General features: G+C 41.0%; 1 protein-coding gene across 2 annotated transcripts in view; it reads right to left on the bottom strand.

Annotated features, from left to right (window-relative positions):
- ibtk (inhibitor of Bruton agammaglobulinemia tyrosine kinase) overlaps positions 1 to 16,845 on the bottom strand; it is a 121,754-nt gene that overhangs the window by 79,317 nt on the left and 25,592 nt on the right. For both annotated transcript variants that reach the window (XM_055636068.1, XM_055636069.1), the window contains 6 exons: positions 15,968 to 16,067; positions 13,530 to 13,654; positions 11,230 to 11,340; positions 6,683 to 6,853; positions 5,750 to 5,867; positions 3,022 to 3,202 (listed from right to left, as the gene is read on the bottom strand). In XM_055636068.1, the coding sequence (XP_055492043.1) occupies positions 3,022 to 3,202; positions 5,750 to 5,867; positions 6,683 to 6,853; positions 11,230 to 11,340; positions 13,530 to 13,654; positions 15,968 to 16,067 (806 nt within the window). The remainder of the gene's footprint in view (positions 1 to 3,021; positions 3,203 to 5,749; positions 5,868 to 6,682; positions 6,854 to 11,229; positions 11,341 to 13,529; positions 13,655 to 15,967; positions 16,068 to 16,845) is intronic.

Below are 16,845 nucleotides of genomic sequence, written 5' to 3'. Positions count from 1 at the left end.
CGCCTGCACTCTAATTTAATGCTGTTGATCTTTTTTTTTAGAAAATTTCTTCAATGTTGGTAAATCTCTTTAGCAGCATGGTCACCAAAGCTGCCTTTATGTGGTTCATCAAATGTTTAAATATTGATAGCAATTAAATTAAGCATTATTCTCAGTACAAGTGTAATTATAAATATGTACAGGTGCACAACCATTTATCCGACGATCCAAATAACGAAAACCTCCGAATACCGACATTTTTTCTGTCCTTGAAGAAAGGTCCTTGAAAACGTTCACCGAGGGCGGCCCGCAGAGGTGACAGCGGAACCTCCGGTCGGTCCTCGAAGAAAGGGGAACTAAATCCCCATTCATAAAAGAGAAGGTGAGGGTATATTGCGCGGGGGGGGGGTTAATAATTGACAATATGCTGCTACCTGCCAGCTGAGTTAAAAAGTTCCCACGGTAGACTCACGATACACAGTGTATCGTGAGTCTTGCGTGGGAACTTTTTAACAGCGTGCAGGCAGCAGTAGATTGTCGCTCCCTTCAGTTTCACCCCACCTACACCCCTCTGCTTCCCGGCCATGTGTGTGACCCCTTCCCTCCCCTCTCCAGCTCCCCGCCCATTGCACCGGCGCGGGGGCTTTGTACTGTTTTCACGTCGGCGACGGCAGCTGGTCAATGCCAGTCACCGGAGACGTCAGGACCAATTGGACGTCGACCACCCGGCCCACCGCAAGCATGGAGAACCCAGAGACCCACAGCCAACAGCAGCCCAGCCCCGCTCCAACTACAGAGGTACCTGGGTTGCGGATGACGGGGCGCAGCTCGGGGCGTCGTAGGGTTCCTGTTGGTCCTGACGTCTCCGGCCACCTGCTATCCTCCGGGAACTGTACCGCCCTTGCAGGAGAATGGAGTTGTTTGCAGTTGCAGAGGGAGGGGGGCAAGGGCGGTACAGTTCCCAGTCTCAGCTCCAGTCCAGGGGGGTGGCCGGAGACGTCAGGACCAACGGGACAGCGACCCCCAGGCCCACTGCAAGCACGGAGATCCCAGAGACCCACAGCCAGCAGCAACTCCAGCCCAGCCCCGCTCCAACTCCAGAGGAACACGTAGGGGCAGAAGCGGATGGTGTGCAAGGTGTTCTTGGGGTGGCGCAGCTCGGGTTGTGGGCAAACTGTCACTTGTCGCCGTAGCGGCCCATCGGGGAGCGGATTCCTCTGGAGCTGGAGGGGGAGGGGGGTATTGTGTTGTTTGATCGCCCCCTGCTATCCCAGGGACAGGGAGACACAGCGGCTTTTTAGACTGGTGGGCAATCACTTCCAAAGTTCTGCCCACACAGTCAGTACACCTCTCCTACACTGCATTTCATACAAACATTTATTCTGCAAGAAAAAACGACATTGAAGACTCAAACCCGGGACCGAGTAACTGCCGGGATCAAGGCGCAAACTCGCGACCTTGCGGATATGAGCCGAACACTCTACCACTGAGCCAGCCATTAAAATCTACGCTAAAAAATTTCCATTCCGAAGACCGACAAATTCTGAATTACGAAAAGTGTCTGGTCCCAAGGCTGTCGGATAAAAGGTTGTGCACCTGTAGTACTACAGTGCTCATGCTGGGTCTTTATCAAGGATAAAATATTTAATATTTTATGATCCTCAACTTTAAGGGATTGGACAGTTTAGATGCAGGAAGATTGTTCCCGATGTTGGGGAAGTCCAGAACAAGGGTCACAGTTTAAGGATAAGGGGGAAATCTTTTAGGACCGAGATGAGAAAAGCATTTTTCACACAGAGTGGTGAATCGCTGGAATTCTCTGCCACAGAAGGTAGTTGAGGCCAGTTAATTGGCTATATTTAAGAGGGAGTTAGATGTGGCCCTTGTGGCTAAAATGATCAGGGGGTATGGAGAGAAGGCAGGTACAGGATACGGAGTTGGATGATCAGCCATGATCATATTGAATGGTGGTGCAGGCTCGAAGGGCCGAATGGCCTACTCCTGCACCTATTTTCTATGTTTAACATATAGGCTGTAGGAAGTGCCTACATCATTATTTATGTAAATAGGTTTACTTAAAATATCTTGGTTAATGACACAATGATAAAAATCTACTGATTAAATATTTTTAATACAATTTCTGCAAAAACTATCAAGGCTAATTACAAACACATCTGGTTTTGTAATTCAACGTGTGGTCAAAATAGCCCAACCAAACAAAGCAAAACAATTTAGTTCCGCTGGGGAGCTCTGCAAAACGTTTCAATTTCAGTTTAGTTTATTGTCACGTATACCGAGGTACAGTGAAAAGCTTTATTGTGTATGTATGAGAGTTCAGAAAATCACGGGCTGAAATCTAGTTAACACCACAAAATGTATTCATCATCCAAAAATAAAATACAGCGGATGCTAGAGACCCGAATCAAAAGCAGTAAATGTCAGAAATACTCAGCAGGCACGGTAGTATCTTTGGAGAAAGAAACATTTGTTCTGTCCACAGAATCCATTTTACCCGTTTGGTATTTCTAGAACTTTCTACTTTAAAGTTGATCTTTATGATTCCCCAGTCTGTGTTCCAATCACCCATCTAAGAATATCTGCAAATATAGCCTCCAATTCAAATTCAGCAGGTGATCTGACCATATTTGCATATTTTCATATTTGTATATTAATGATTTGATTGAAGGTTTTGTGGCCAAGTTTGCGAATGTTACGAAATTAGGTGGTGGGGCCAGGAGTGTAGAGAAAGCAGGGACTCTGCATAAGGACTTGGACAAGTTGGGAGAGTGGGCAGAGAAGTGACAGATGGAATATAGTGCAGCAAAGTGTAGAGTCATGAATTTTGATAGTAGGAATAAAGGCATAGACTAGTTTCGAAATGGGGTGAGAATCCAGAAATCGGAGGTGCAGAGGGACTTGGGAGTGCTGGTGCAGGGCGGAGTAGACTTGATGGGGCCAAATGGCCTAATTCTACGCCTATTCCTTATGACCTATTTAAAGCATTTCCTCCACTATAATTAAAATACAAAGTCAAATATGTACCTTGAAGCAATCTTCTTGCACTGATAGCCAGTTAAAAGGTAAACATCTCCTCTTTCGGTAACACAGACGGTGGCCCCATCACTTGCTGCTACCAGAGAGATCACCACATCTTTATGATGCAGAGCAGATACTTGACGAGGTGCAAGCACGCAACGTTCCCCATTTGGATCCAACAGGTAACCTGCATCAATATTGCCAATATGATAAATTATAAACATGTAGGGGTACTCAGGCATGCAAATAAACTGGTTAAAAAATCCTCATCCTTTAAATCTTTGAAATGCAAGACCAAAATGCTATAAATTCAGTGCAAGTAAGATCAATAATAAAAATGTAAATTTTTAATGATAATATCCCAATATATTCAAATGTTTGCAGACGTCAAAAGTTATTTATTTTTCCCATTTACACATTTAAAACCAAATTAGGTTGCTAAATAATCAAAACACCATGATTAAGCACACAATCTGTTAACAATGTAAACAATGTTTCGCCTCGCATACCCAAATATTTAGTAATTTCCTCTCCATATAACTGAGAGTGTCTGAAGCAAACGCAGGAGCTTCGATCGCCCCGACGAGGGAGCTTCGATCGCCCCGACGAGGGAGCTTCGATCGCCCCGACGAGGGAGCTTCGATCGCCCCGACGAGGGAGCTTTGATCGCCCCGACGGATGGTTCGACTGTCCCGACCACGGGAGACTAAAGAGGAAGAAGATTGGACTTTATTGCCTTCCATCACAGTGAGGAATGTGGGGAATCCGCTGTGGTGGATGTTTATGTTAACTATTATGTAGTTGTGTGTTTTGTTGCTTTTTTTTAGTATGGCTGTATGGTTGTAAGCGGAAGACCATGCAAAGGGAAAATAACAACATTTTGATTACAGTACTTAGGGACTGAATTTTACTGTTCTAACCAGTAGAGAGAAATACAAATAATGCCCGATTGACTTACTTAAAATTATGTTAAATTGATAAAACTCAATTCCAATAATAAATAGCAGCTTTATAGTTTGCTTTCAAAATGTTGCATGCTGTTCTTAAAATGTGCAATTAAGTTACCGACCAAGCCCACTTCCTACACATATCTGTGGCATGCACTGGTCGATGGCAGAGACATTGATGAAGAGAGACAAATAATGGAAAGAAATGGGATGAAATGTCCACAGTGTGCTTCATTACGTAAAATAAAGCACACATTTGTCATGTTGCTCAGTCTCTTGTTTTTCATTTCAGAGACTATGTTACCATGGTAGAGTGGTTTACAAAGTGGCAATGAAACTCATGGTTGGGTCACAGGACATTGCTATCTCCACTTTGCTAAATAAATATCGTTCACTGATCAGAGAACTTATTGTTGGATCAGAAGGTGTAGGAAGGAATTGCAGATGCTGGTTTACACTGAAGTTGGACACAAGATGCTGGAGTAACTCAGCGGGTCAGGCAACATCTCTGGAGAGAAGGAATGGGTGATGTTTCAGATCGAGAAGTCGGTTCAGGAAGAACGGTCTCAACCCGAAACGTCACCCATTCCTTCTCTCCAGAGATGCTGCCTGAGTTACTCCAGCTATTTGTGTCTATTGTATTGTTGGATCATGTGGGTGATCCTTTTAGTTAAAGTGAGTTGCCTGAAAACAAGTTTGAGAGCCACCCATTTAGAAGAGATTGTGTGAACAAATTTCAATATTCAACCAAGCAACTGATAGTCTAAAAAAAAACCTAGCAAGACAATGATATTCCAATGATTATGTTTGGTGCGAAACCCATTTCCTGACAGACTTGTTTCAGCTCCTTTACATGTTTGAATGAAGCACCAACATGAATAATGTGATCCTCTAGCCTTTATCACCACATTCAACAAATGGCAGATCTGTCAGATGTATTCCTCCAGAGCAAGTAGGATTTAAACCATGATAAAGATTTGCCAAAAAGCATGCAGAATCAGTGCACAGAGATGTCACATCAGTCCATGATTTTAATTTCAATTTAACCGGGCTTCCAGTGACCAAAATTATTCTTGGTTAGTAAGGACATCAAGAGTTACAATGAGAAAGCAGGAGAATGGGGTTGCAGGGAAAAAATAGATCAGCCATGGTAGAATGGCAGATCAGACTGGATGGGCCGAATGACCTCATTCTGCTTCTACGTCTTATGATCAAAACTAAATATTTCATATTGACTGAAGATTTTTTAATTAAAAAAATTATCTCATTTATTAAATAGTAATAAGTTTGAAAAATTACCAAACCAGAACCAAATAAAAAGCTCAAGCTCCATGAATAAAATGGCAGGTGGGAGTTGTGCTGTAGCAAGTAAGAAATGTGCCGGTAGAGTTGCAGCTCTACTGCGCCAGAGACCCGGGTCCGATCCTGACAACGGGTGCTGTCTGTAGAGTTTGTACTTTCTCCTCATGACCTGAGTGGGTTTTCTCCGGGAGCTCCGGTTTCCTTCCACACTCCAAAGAGGCTAATTGGCTTGGTAAAATTGTAAATTGTCCCTGGTGTGTATAGGAAAGTGTTAGTGTGCAAGGGTCACTGGTCGGTGCAGGCTCGGTGGGCCGAAGGGACTGTTTCCACGCTGTATCTCTAAACTAAAAAAACGAATTCATCGGTCCATTTTGGAACATATGACAATAAAACACTCTTTGCTCTTAGAGAGGATTTGATATGCAAAATTATCTTAGCATATTGATTAATGCAGTTACATGTGAAATGTTATATCTATATCTTACCAAGCTGACCACCATTCAACCCCATGGTGTACAGAGCATCCTTTGTCCAAAGAACAGTGTGGAACCTCCCCACAGCAACTCCAATCACAATTCTTCCTTTAAGGTTTTTGGACTGTACCTTTACAAACATTTCAAAAAGATGCATTCGCTTAAATATTACGATCTACCATCAAAACCCATGCTCTTAACTTCATAAACAAGAGCTAGATTATGTAATTAAAGTTTCATGAAATGCAGAATTCTTGAAAAATGCAAAGTTGAGACGTTATTTTTTTTTTAAAACAATCTATTGCTTAACATATCAGTTTTGGGGACTTCTCAAAGCCATCATTCAATAAACATACACAAAGCTTAATGAAATACCAATTTCCGGTAGCCCTTGCTGTCTCCTCCCCTTCTCAGCTCCCCCTCAGCCCTCGGGCTCCTCCTCTTCCTTTTTCCTTTCTTCTCCCCATTCCCCCCCTACATCAGTGTGAAGAAGGGTTTTGGCCTGAAATGTTGCCTTCGCTCCTTAGGTGCTGCTGCATCTGCTGAGTTTCTCCAGCACTTTTGTCTACCTATGAAAAACCTCTATCTTCACTAATTAAAAAATGGGCACTGAGAATATTACTTAATTGTGCAAATAGATGATAACAAGACGACTCAAGAGAAAATGTTTCCAGAGCCAAGAGTCGTAATGTTGCATTTCTTATCTTTTCAGGTAAATATCAATTTTCCTGAAATAAAGCTCTCCGAAGAGACCTTTATCTTCATTTTCTGCATCGTCTCCCAATCCAATGCATACCCAATTCTCATTTTACACATTACTTCCAAAACGTATAGAATAAAAGCAAATCGCAAAATTCAACTCCCATCTTACACGAACTAAGACTGTTCTGTGATAAGCACATCAACTCCTCTTCGAGTGTACCCCAATAAATTTCTTACAATTACCTGTCTTGGTAAGCTACTGCTGGCAGGTGGAGGTGCAATGCCCAGCTGGTTATAAGTATTCAGTCCAAAAGCATAAACAGATCCATCTTCTGTCAATACGATGGTGTGGTCCTTTGCAGCTGCCACCCAAGAACAACGATGGCTTGCTAATCCTTCCACCATTCGAGGAACCTAACAGAATAACATTTAAATAGCAAATGTATATTCAAAATGTTTCAGCAAAACTTTTTATATATATCATTAACATCTCAGATGACAAAAAAATAATGGGTGAATTGTAGAAGTATCTCTAAACTAAACTAAACCAAAAGTGTCAATAATGTTTTAAATTATCTTCAAAATTATTGTTTGAAGTCTCCTGTTCCTCAGCTACCCATCATATAGCCAGTCATCATTATACCTTAGGCCAGGAAGCCATTTGATATAACTATCACCAGTACAGCTGTAATCTGGATATCAAAACTGGTAGATCCGTTTCCAAACACCCCGTTTCCTATTATTGTTGTGGGGATAAGTTTAAAAAGGATAGACTAACACCTCAACTTAACACCTATAAAAAATAAAGGACATTCCCCAAGCAGTGACTCTGTGCAAATGAGGAACAAAACAGAAGGGTATCAACCTGAAAAGGCACCCATGCCTTCTCTCTAGAGATGCTGCCTGTCCTGCTAAGTTACTCCAGCATTTTGTGTCGATCTTCAGAATCATGGATCCCATGTCAGAGGGAGAGAGGTGGTGAAAACACTTTGTTTGATTACCTAGTTACAGGGAGAGGCTGTTAAAAGCAGAGAAAAGTACAGGTGCTAAACTAGGAGATGTAAGACAGCCAGGAGCTCAAACATTCTTAATGAGCCAAAGGGATAAAAAGTGTTTCAATATATGTCCAGAATATTCAATGACTCTGTAATCAGACCGTAAAAATCTTGACATCCCACAAGAGCTAGTAAATCGATGGAAAACACATTTCACTCCATCACATCATCAATAAAACATGGCTAATGTTTTATCTCAATGTCACTTTCCTGTACTGGCACCAAATCCTTTGATACAATATCTATTGATCTTTCTCCTGAACTGAACTGGGATGTACTCAGCAAATGAGCCTCCACAGCTCTCACAGGTAAATAATTGCAAATTGCCACTCTCTGCATGACGACGTTTATTTTCATCTATATCCTAAATGGTCTAGCCCATAATTTGAAACCACACCCCTGGTTTAGACTCGCCCAGTGAGGAAGCTCAATTTTGAATCCACTCAGTCAAGTCCCATGAGAACTGTGTATACTTCAAGAATACTCAAGTTCGATGTCCTCTCAAGAAAGAACAGGTCCAGTCTGCCTAATAAATCCTCACAGAACAAGCCCACCATCGAATTAAGCAGGTTCAGGCCCCCATATAAATTGAGCAAATCAAATCAGGCCCTACTAATTCGCAGAAAGACATCCCTATACTTTACTTCCACATTCTTGCAAATAAAAAGGACGTACTATTTGCTTTACTAATTGCTTGCTGAACCTGCAAAGTCACTGATCATCCAGCGTGGAAACAGGCCCTTCGACCCAACTTGCCCACACTGACATGTCCCATCTACACTCGTTCCCTCTGCCTGCATTTGGCCCATATCCATCTAAGCATATCCTATCAATGTACATGTCTTAATGTTTCGCAAACATTGAGATAGTTCCTGCCTCAACTATCTTCCCCAGCAGCTCGTTCCATAGACCCACTACCTTTTATATAAAAAGTTATTCCTCGGGTTCCTATTAAATCTTTCCCCTCTCAACTTAAACCTATGTCCGCTGGTGATCGATTACCCTACTCTGGACAACACGACTCAGTGCATTTACCCAATCTATTCCTCTCATGATCTTAATACACCTCTATAAGATCACCCCTCATCCTCCTGTGATCCAAGGAATAGTCCTAGCCTGCTCAACCTCTCCCTATAATAATCGACATTCAATGAATCATGTACAATTACCTGAAATAGAAGCATAAAATATAGGTGCAGCAGTTGGCCATTCGGCCCTTCGAGCCATATATGTCTATATGTTAAATAATTAGCAAGCGTTTCTCCTAAATGAAGCACTGGAGCACTTCATCATTATGAAAAACAACTGTGGGATTACTGGCAAAACAATCCTTAACAGTTTGAAAATTATTTCCCACCAATATTAATACCAATTGGTCGTATTCTCACCAATATAACTTTTAATCAAATAGTCAAATAAAGAGGCTCATGATAAGTACACTGAGCCTCCTAAATTCTGCACGTTCAACATTGTTTTGTTCTGGAGGGGAGAAAGAGCACTGTCCAAAAGGCTACTTGTCACATCAGTTCCAACATTCACGGAATCACTGAATGCTGAAGTTTAATAATAGTCTCAATTAAAGCAGATCTTGCTGCTAAATCAGGCTAGATCATCAATTATACAAGTAAAATATGAGTTGCATGATAACCAAACTAGACATTATATTCCATCCGAACTTGAAATGGATCAGGAAATCTGTAAAACTCCCCCCAGCAGCCCATGTAATTCTAATTGCTGCCAAAAATAAGAAGGACCTTGAATCAAAAAATCCCAGCAACATTATCAAAAGTCAGGATATGTAATATTGCACTCTGATCTCTTTATTAAACTCAGCAAACAAAAGAGGGGGCTTGATGCATGGCAGCCTTACTGACACCTTTCTCATTATCCTAAGACCCCCTAACTTTACATTTCACAGCCAGAGTAAATAACCACAACATATTTACCCAGTCATGCCTCCTTGGAATCCTACACGTTTCATTCCTATCATAGTGGTAGAGTCTTGAACAAGAGGACATGATTACATATGGTCATTTAAAACTGAGAAAAATCTCTTCTCCCAGAGTGCAGTGAATATCTGGAGTTCTCTGCCTTGGTGGGTAGCAGAAGCTGGATTGTTAGAAGTATTTACAGTGGAGGGGCATAAATATTTGATAAATTGAGGAATAGAAGGGTTTGGAGAAATGGCACAGAGGAAGTGTCGAGACCAGTGTAGATCAACCATGATTGTGTTGAATGGTGGAGCACGCTCCTCTTTTCTTGGGTTCTTGTTCTTCAATTAATATCGACTCAATCTATACAATATTTCATCCGTTTATTCTCCGTTCATGTATTATGTGAGTATGAGAGTAATGAAGGCATGATGCCTTCATTCAAACTTACCAAATAATGAAAAGGCCTGGATAGAATGGATGTAGAGAGGATATTTCCACTAGTAGGAGAGTCTAGGACCAGAGGTCATGGCCTCAGAATTCAAAGGACGTTCTTTTATGAAGGAGAAAAGGAGAAATTTCTTTAGTCAGAGGGTGGTGAATCTGTGGAATTTGTTGCCACAGAAGTCTGTGGAGGCCGTCAATGGGTTTTTTTTTTAACGGCAAAGATAGATAGATTATTGATTAGTACGGGTGTCAGGGGTTATGGGGAGAAGGCAGGAGAATGGGGTTAAGAGTGAGAGATAGATCAGCCATGTTTAAGAAAGAACTGCAGATGCTGGAAATATCGAAGGTAGACAAAAATGCTGGAGAAACTCAGCGGGTGAGACGGCATCCATGGAGTGAAGGAATAGGTGACGTTTCGGGCTGTGAACCCCCTCTCTCACTGCCCCCCCTCTGTGATTTCCCCTTTCCCTCCAACTACGCCGTTTCCGCCTCTTCCTTTCTTGTTCCTGACACCCCCCCCCCCCCACCCCCACATCAGTCTGAAGAAGGGTCTCGACCCGAAACATCACCTATTCATTTGCTCCATAGATGCTGCCTCACCCGCTGAGTTTCTCCAGCATTTTTGTCTACCTTCGATAGATCATTGAATGGCGAAGTGGACTTGATGGGCCGAATGGCCTAATTCCGCTCCTATCATTTATGAACTTATGCAGCACTATTAGACTTTTGTTAGACCGCATTTGGAGTATTGCATGCAGTTCTAGTTATCTCATTACAGGTAGGATATGCAGGCTTTGGGGAGGGTTACCAGAATACTGCCTGGATTAGAGGGCATTAGCTACAAAGAGATATTGGATAAACGTGGATCGTTATCTCCCGCACGCGGATATTGAGGGGAGACACGGCATATAAAATGTATTAAATTATGAGAGCCGTAGGTGGGATGGAGACAGAACCTTTTTCCACAGGATGGAAGTATCAAAGACCATAGGCCATAGCTTTAAGGTAATAGGGGCAAAGTTTAAAGGAGATATGCGGGGCAATTCTATTTATTTATTTATTTATTTTAAACACCGAGGATGGTAAGTTCCTGGAAAATGCTGCCAGAGCAGGTGCCGCAGACAGATACAATAATGATATTTAACAGTTTTTAGACAGAGATATGGATATGCTGTAAATGGAGGGATATGGATCATATGTTGACAAATAAAATTAGTTTATCGTGGCATTATGTTCAGCGCAGACATTGTGGGCCACCACTATGTGATGACAAAATATGTTTTTTTTTCCTAATAATAAAGAAAATACACAACAAGGACAAGTAACTGTAACAAAGATTTTTCTCATATATACATACTAGGTATGTTTCTTCATCTCCATGTCCAAGTCGCCCTCCTTGACCATGACCACAAGTATACACTTGACCTTTCTGGGAGAGGAACACAGAATGGAACTTGCAAAGCACAACCTAGAGAGCATGAAAATAATGTAAAGTAAATCATTTGAAGAGTACTGGGATTGTTATTGCAACTCAGCAGGACAGGCAGCATCTCTGGAGAGAAGGAATGGGCGATGTTTCGGGTCGAGACTGAAAAAGGGTCTCGACCCGAAATGTCACCCAGAGTCTGAAGAAGGGTCTGGATCCGAAAGGTCATCCATTTCTTCTCTCCAGAGTTGCTGCCTGTCGCGCTGAATTACTCCAGCATTTTGTGTCCATCTTTGGTTTAAACCAGCATCTGCAGTTCCTTCCTACACATAGATTGTTATTGTTCTCAATTTTACAAGTCTGATTACTCCGTCGCACTGAGTTATGCAAAATAGTTTCCACTGGTACTTATAGAAGCAATTTCATGATCCAGTTATAGAAACAGCTTCAAATTTAGTGTAATTGCTGTTTTCTCAAATCATAGTGGGAGGAATAAACTTGATGGAGCTTTGTGCCAAACAATACAGATCTAATTCAGAGCAAAATTAAAAACATGAATATTAAATAGGCAATTGTAAAGGTAGGATCATACAGCACCTTTTCTGCTCTGAACTTATAAAGATCACAGCTGATCTGATTGTCGATTTTAAATTCACTTCCCCTTATGATTCCTGCAGAATTTTAAAAATCTCTCACAGCTTTGAATACACTTGCTTGCCTTGGCATCATAGCTAAGAATTCCAAAAATTCATAAACCTTCGAAGAAATTATTTTTCAGATGGCCCTAAAAATGTACCTCCCTTTATCTCAAGGTCAAGCCCCCCCCCCCCCCGAGTTGAAAGCCCACCTCTCGGGCAAACATCCACTTGGCATTGACCCCGTCAAGCCGCCTCAGAATCTTGTCATGTTTTAATCAGATTGCTTGTTGTTCTAATCTTCAACTTGTATAAGCCCAGTCTACTCAACCTTTCCTCATAAGGTAAACTCCTCACCCCTTGCATCAGTCCAGTAAATCCTCTTTGCACTGCCTCCAAGACAAATATACGGTTGCTTAAATAAGGAAACCTGAGACTGTGCACAGTATTCTAGAACGGTCTTATCATAGCTACTTCTATTTATAATGCAACTTGTCCAATTTGAACATAATTATCTTTCAACCACAAAGTGAACATTCTACAGAAAAGCAGACTATGATTAAAGCTGTGATGTGAAGAACATTACCTGAACAAGATACAAGTAGATTCAACTATTGATTAATTTAATATTCAAGACAGACTGCATTTTTTTTTAAATGAAATCATTAATTCAGTCATGAAAATACTCCAGTTTTGAATAAAGTACTACACTACTCAAATGTTATAGTATCCATTTATTTTACTTCACACAACACTACATTTCCACAAAATTTACAATTCACAAGTTGTCTTTTCCATATTCCTTTTCCTCCAGATATGCTGCCTGACCCGCTGAATTACTCCAGCACTTGTGTCCCAGTCTGAAGACGGGTCCTAACCCGAAACGTCGTCCACACCTTTTCCTCCAGAGATGTTGATTGACCCGCTGAGTTATTCCAGTACTTTGTGTCCATCTTTGGTATGAACCACCATCTACAGCTCTTTGTTTCTCCACCCTATCTGTTCATTTACTGTTGAAACCCTTAACCATACTTCATTTACCTCTTGATTAATTACGGACCATTCTTAGAGCACCAACTCATTCTGCAGTCCCGTATATCTGAGGTTATATAAAGCTATGATTCCCCTACTCCAATTCACTTGTTACTTGACAATGTACTTTAATGCCCTGTTAACTAATCTGGAAGTTACTTGCTAAGCTTTTCCAGCTCTCATTAATCTTTCAAAATACTCCTTAAAACCTACCTTCTCCAACAAGCTCTGCCAAATTATCAATCCCATGTGCTCAAGGTAAAACTGAGTTCCATAATTACCTCATAAAATACCTTGGGATGTTTTACCATTTTTAAACAATACAGTATACAAAATTTTGCTGTGGACACCAAACAGCAAATTAAAAGTACAAGCTTTATTTTTTATGAATTATTCAAATTTGTTTGATTTTAGTAACAGTTGTAACAGTTGATTTTAAAATATCCATAGAGGAGAATGCAAGATAACTGGTAGGAAAAGTGTTTAACATCAACTGTGAAAAAACTATTTTTGATAATGACAAAGGATTTTAAAACATAATATCTCATTCTAGGATCCATTTACCTGCTTAATATACGTTCCCGACCTTGAGAAGTAATCAACAAGCTCGGGGTGATGTTTACTTTGTTGGTTTCCATGACCGAGCGTGAAATTAGTGTTGTTTCCCCATGTGTAGACTTCAGTAGGATCTAGAAAACAAACCTGAATATACATGTCAAAAATAAAAGATATTACTTACTAAATGCAAAGTTCATCAAATATTCAAATCTGAATTGGCAACTGTATTCATTCCAATTTGCAACAGAAAGGCCCATAGGCCCACGATGCCCGAGCCAACAGTGATGCCAAATCACACTAATCCTTTGTGCCTGCACATAATCCATATTCTCCCATTTTCTGTATAGGGTGATTTCACGAAAGGTCACTGGAGCGAAAATCCGCACCCACGTGACTGAAAATCTCAAGTGGAGGACATGCTATACATCCGGTACATGTTAGTGAATGGGAAAACACGCTCTTTCCCACCCGTTAAAAACATCGAAAACGGCCAGTTTTTGAGCTGCAATTTACTGTGCCAGTCGGGGTGAAGGCACAGCTGCAGAGATAGAAACTAAAAATGCGAGGGAGCTAAGGTTCCAGCGGAAGTTTTGCGGTGGAGATTTAAAGGTCTCCACGCGTTTGCTCGCTGCATTTCATCAATGTCAATAATGCCTTACTTTTGATGAAATGCAGAGAGCAAACGCGATAATTCCCGATATTTTGGATCTTTAAATCTCCACGGCAAATGTCCGATAAGCATTTCCGCTGGATTTGCACCTTCAGCTCCTTCTTGAATTTACCTTAGTTTCTATTTTTTTTTTTGGACTGTAAATTTAGGTAGCTGTGCCTCACGGTCACCCCGACTGGCACAGTAAATTGCCGCTCAAAAACTGTCCGTTTTCGATGTTTTTAACGGGTGTGAAAGTGCGTGTTTTCCCATTCACTAACATGTACCGGATGTATAGCATGTCCTCCACTTGAGATTTTCGGTCACGTGGGTGCAGATCTACGCTCCATTCGTGAAATCACCCTATATTCATGTGCCTATATTAAAAACCTCTTAAATGCCACTATCGTATATGCTTCCATCAACACCCCTGGCAACAGTTCCTGGAATCTACCACTCTCTGTATAAAAAAAAACACTTGTCCCACACGTCATTTAATCTTTTACCCCTCACCTTAAAGCTATGCCCTCTAGTATTTAACATTTCCACCCTGGGACGGCATGCTGGCACAGCAGTTGAGTTGCTGCCTGACATTGTTTGCAGCGCCAGAGACCCAGGTTTGATCTGTATGCTGTCTGTACGTTCTCCCCATGACCATGTGGGGTATCACCCAGATCTTCAGTTTCCTCCCACACTCCAAAGATATAGGTTAATTGGCTTGGTATAAGTGTAAATTGTCCTTAGTTATACTATGTCCTAATTGTCCTTAGTATAAGTGTAAATTGTCCTTGTCTGTAGGAGCGTGTTAATGTGCGGGGATCTTTGGTCGGTGCGGACTCAGTGCGCCGAAGGTCCTGTTTCCGCACTGTATCTCTAAACTAAACTAAACCTATGAAAAAGATTCTGTCTACTCTATCCGCGCCTGTCATAATTTTGTAAGATTCTATCACGCTTTCCCACTGACTTGAAAATTGCAGAGAAAACAATCTAAGTTTATCCAACTTCTCCTTTATAAATACCACCCTCTCGTCCAGGGAGCATTCTGTTTAAAAAAACTGTTGGAGAAGCTCAGTGGAGAAGCTCATGATAGCATCTATGGAGGGAAATAGGCAATTGAAGGAAAAGGACTGACGAGGAAATGTGGAGCCAACCTGAAACATCATTGATCTATTTCCCTCCACAGATGCTGCATGACCTGCTGAGTTCCTCCAACAGGTTATTTTTTTCGGTCATGATTCCAGAATCTGCAGCCTCTTGTGCTCCAACCCCTTCTGCACCCTCTCCAGTTTCCACATTCTTCTGGTGATAGGGCGAACAGAACTGCACACAATACTGACAATGCAACAAAGTTGCAACAAGGCTGCAACAAAGTTTTATAAAGCTGCACAATTTCAAGAAATAATTTTTAAAAATTGAACAAAACTCAGTTTTGGTTCTGTTTTTTTCATGAATGTCTTTTACAGAATTGTTTATACTTTTTCCATTGCTGTTAAATTGTTGCCATAAATTGTTGACATAGATTCTTAGCTAGGCTTTCAGTGAAACTTGTAAGTTTGAAAATTATGGCAATTGAACAATTGGTACAATATATTGAAGTGGTATGACTTGTTTATAAGTTGTTTCCATAAATCATGAAGCAACCAACTTTTAAAATATAATTGAATGCTTCTCCAGTTCCTTCTGAAACTGGAGTCAATAGATAATGAAATACACGTTCAAATTTTTTACTGCAAAAATACAGGAAACTCAAAGTTGTTAGTCCATATAAAGAAACTACAGAGAAAGAGGACAGTACCAGTCTTTCTATAAATCACATATGATGGTCGATCTTTCATGGCCAAGTCAAGTGTACATAACCCTTCCTTATCCTGTACGTATAGGCTACTCCCGCCGTGCTGTAAGGTATAGAGAAATTATAAATTAGACACTACATTTGATATGTTTAAAAACTAGAGATGTACAAGACATGCTCAACAACTCTCAATCCTGAAACTAATACCTGTATAATGAAATGCCAGTTACCACCAAAAATCTATTTTAATATTAGTCTTCTTAGCTGGTTGGGGAGTCTGAGGGTGAATCTTTCTCAGCAGATGCGGGGTCTCGGAAGGAAAACCTCTCGGTGGGATGGAAAGGCCAAGGATATAGGATCCTATAAACTATGGGAATAAACTAGAGGAAACATTCTACACAAAGTTGAGCTGCATCATCAGTGACTTTTCTTCCACAATAAGGTCAGGCAGAAGGAGGAAATGTTTACCGATAGCAATTATGGATGGTCAACAAATGCTGGCCTTGCGTGGGATGTCCAGATCCGGAAAATGAAAACAAGGTATTTGGATCTCCAATCGGTAAATGAACATGGATGTTACATCAATGTCAGTTTTTAAATCTTAGATTTTTATCAGCCATGGTAAGGTGAAAAATTAGAATATGGAGGTGGGTCACAAATGAATATTAGAATTGAATTGAGAGATGGAGTCACCAACTCTTTCCTCTCTTACAGCTTCTGCTGAGAATTTGCTGCTCAGTGCTGGCTCAGTTACATGATAAAATGTAACTAAATAGTGTCTGTTAACTTTTTTGGGGGGGGAGAGTGGAGCTTTCATTGGATCTCTTGCTAAGCCATGTTCCTGACGTAGCTGGATGTCACAATACCAGAAATGTAGGTTT

This window comes from Leucoraja erinacea, chromosome 5 (genome assembly GCF_028641065.1).
Source record: "Leucoraja erinacea ecotype New England chromosome 5, Leri_hhj_1, whole genome shotgun sequence".
In the NCBI taxonomy this organism is placed as follows: Eukaryota; Metazoa; Chordata; class Chondrichthyes; order Rajiformes; family Rajidae; genus Leucoraja; species Leucoraja erinaceus.
This window is presented reverse-complemented; position numbering and strand designations above follow the sequence as displayed.